The sequence below is a fragment of the Austrofundulus limnaeus genome, unplaced genomic scaffold, assembly GCF_001266775.1.
Source record: "Austrofundulus limnaeus strain Quisiro unplaced genomic scaffold, Austrofundulus_limnaeus-1.0 Scaffold536, whole genome shotgun sequence".
NCBI lineage: Eukaryota > Metazoa > Chordata > Actinopteri > Cyprinodontiformes > Rivulidae > Austrofundulus > Austrofundulus limnaeus.
The window spans coordinates 287,504-288,962 of NW_013952938.1; the positions used below are offsets into that span (position 1 = coordinate 287,504).

The following is a 1,459-nucleotide window of genomic DNA, read 5'->3' on the forward strand; positions in this document are numbered from 1 at the left end:
CCAAAATAATTTAGGGGGGCTTTAAAATATTTAGGGGGGCTCCAGCCCCCCTAAAATAGGCCTAGTGACGCCACTGGCTTCAGGTGTTCCTGAAGATAACTTTTAACTTTTTATCTGGAGATTTTCTTCCTGATAGAAACAAASTAAGGTTAGAGGCTGTTTTTATTTTTAATCAAACCTAAAACCTGCAGGAAGTGTAATTCTCACCAGCTGCAGGAGGAACTGGAGTCTAAATGTTTGTTTTTATCTGATTTATTCTAAAGATATAAAATCATCCTAGGTAGAGTTGACCCTCTCAGTCTGGGCCGGGGGGCTCACCTCTCGCGCGGTCCTGTGCTGGTACAGGTGGTGGTCGGACTCCTGGCTGCTGACGCTGACGCGCGGCAGGGTCTGCAGGTAGACCGGCTGCATCACGGGCTGCTGGATCACGGTCTGACCCATCATGGGCTGGCCCATCATGGGCTGGCCCATAAACACGAAGGACTGCTGCGGGAGGGCCTGCTGCACCGGGACCAGGTACCGGACGGACTCGTAGGAGCCGTTGACGGCGGTGTAGGGCAGCGGGGACACCGGGGCCACGCGCGGCAGCGGAGACTCGGAGCGCGCGGAGATCACCGTGGTCTTCACCGGCTCCGGGGCCACGTTCATGGTCTTGTAGGTGTGCACCGTGGTTTTGCTGGTCTGGACGGACATGTTGGATCAGTGACCCGGACCCGGAGGGTGGCAAGTTTTCTCACGGCTCCTCGGAGAGAGCGGGGTTCGGCGGAGACCTGGTCCGCTCCTTCCTCGGTCTGCGGGCTGGTTCTGGAGAGGAAAGTCCGGTCCGAGGAGTTCTGCTCYGGGAAGGAAACCCCAGAGAAGAGGGAGGTGCCCTGATCCGACTGGAGGTGGGAGGAGGGACCAGATCAGCTGATAAACTGGAAGAACTGGTCCTGTGTCAGGATCAGGTTCTGATGGTACATTAAGTACTGATTAATTCCAACAGGAAGTGTTTATTTAAACACTTTTTTTCACTGTTTGCATGCTTTATTTTCTTTCCCTCGATGCAACAAGAAGAAATAATCTTATTTCAGCTCATATCTCAGTTAGTTCAACTAAACAAAAATAAAAACAGGTAAACAGGAAACCACAGGTTGTCGGAGAAAAATAAAGAAACTGTTGATTCTGATTCTGCCGCCAGGGGGCGACAAACACCAACAACAAAATGTTTAACTTCATGTTTATTAATTAAAATTGATTATGTGGACATTGTAGATAAAAAATGCAATAATAAGTTTTTAAGTCAATATTTATTAAACACTAATTACCCAGGAAAAACAAAAAACACACTGACCTTACAAAACTTTAACATAGCTATCATTTCAAAAATTAGAACAAAATACTTAAAATTTCCAATTCCTCCTAAATTTAAAGAAGTACATTTTAAAATGTTGAACAATATTTATCCCTCAAACGAATT

At 46.9% G+C, this 1,459-nt stretch overlaps 1 protein-coding gene across 1 annotated transcript in view; it reads right to left on the reverse strand.

The window, feature by feature from the left end:
- The window catches only part of pof1b (POF1B actin binding protein), a gene marked incomplete in the record, with an annotated part of 31,817 nt that extends 30,939 nt beyond the window's left edge, over positions 1-878 (reverse strand). Inside the window, 1 exon segment of the mRNA XM_014026235.1 lies at positions 319-878. Coding sequence (XP_013881689.1) covers positions 319-693 — 375 coding nt within the window.
- Between the last annotated feature and the right edge of the window lie 581 nt (positions 879-1,459).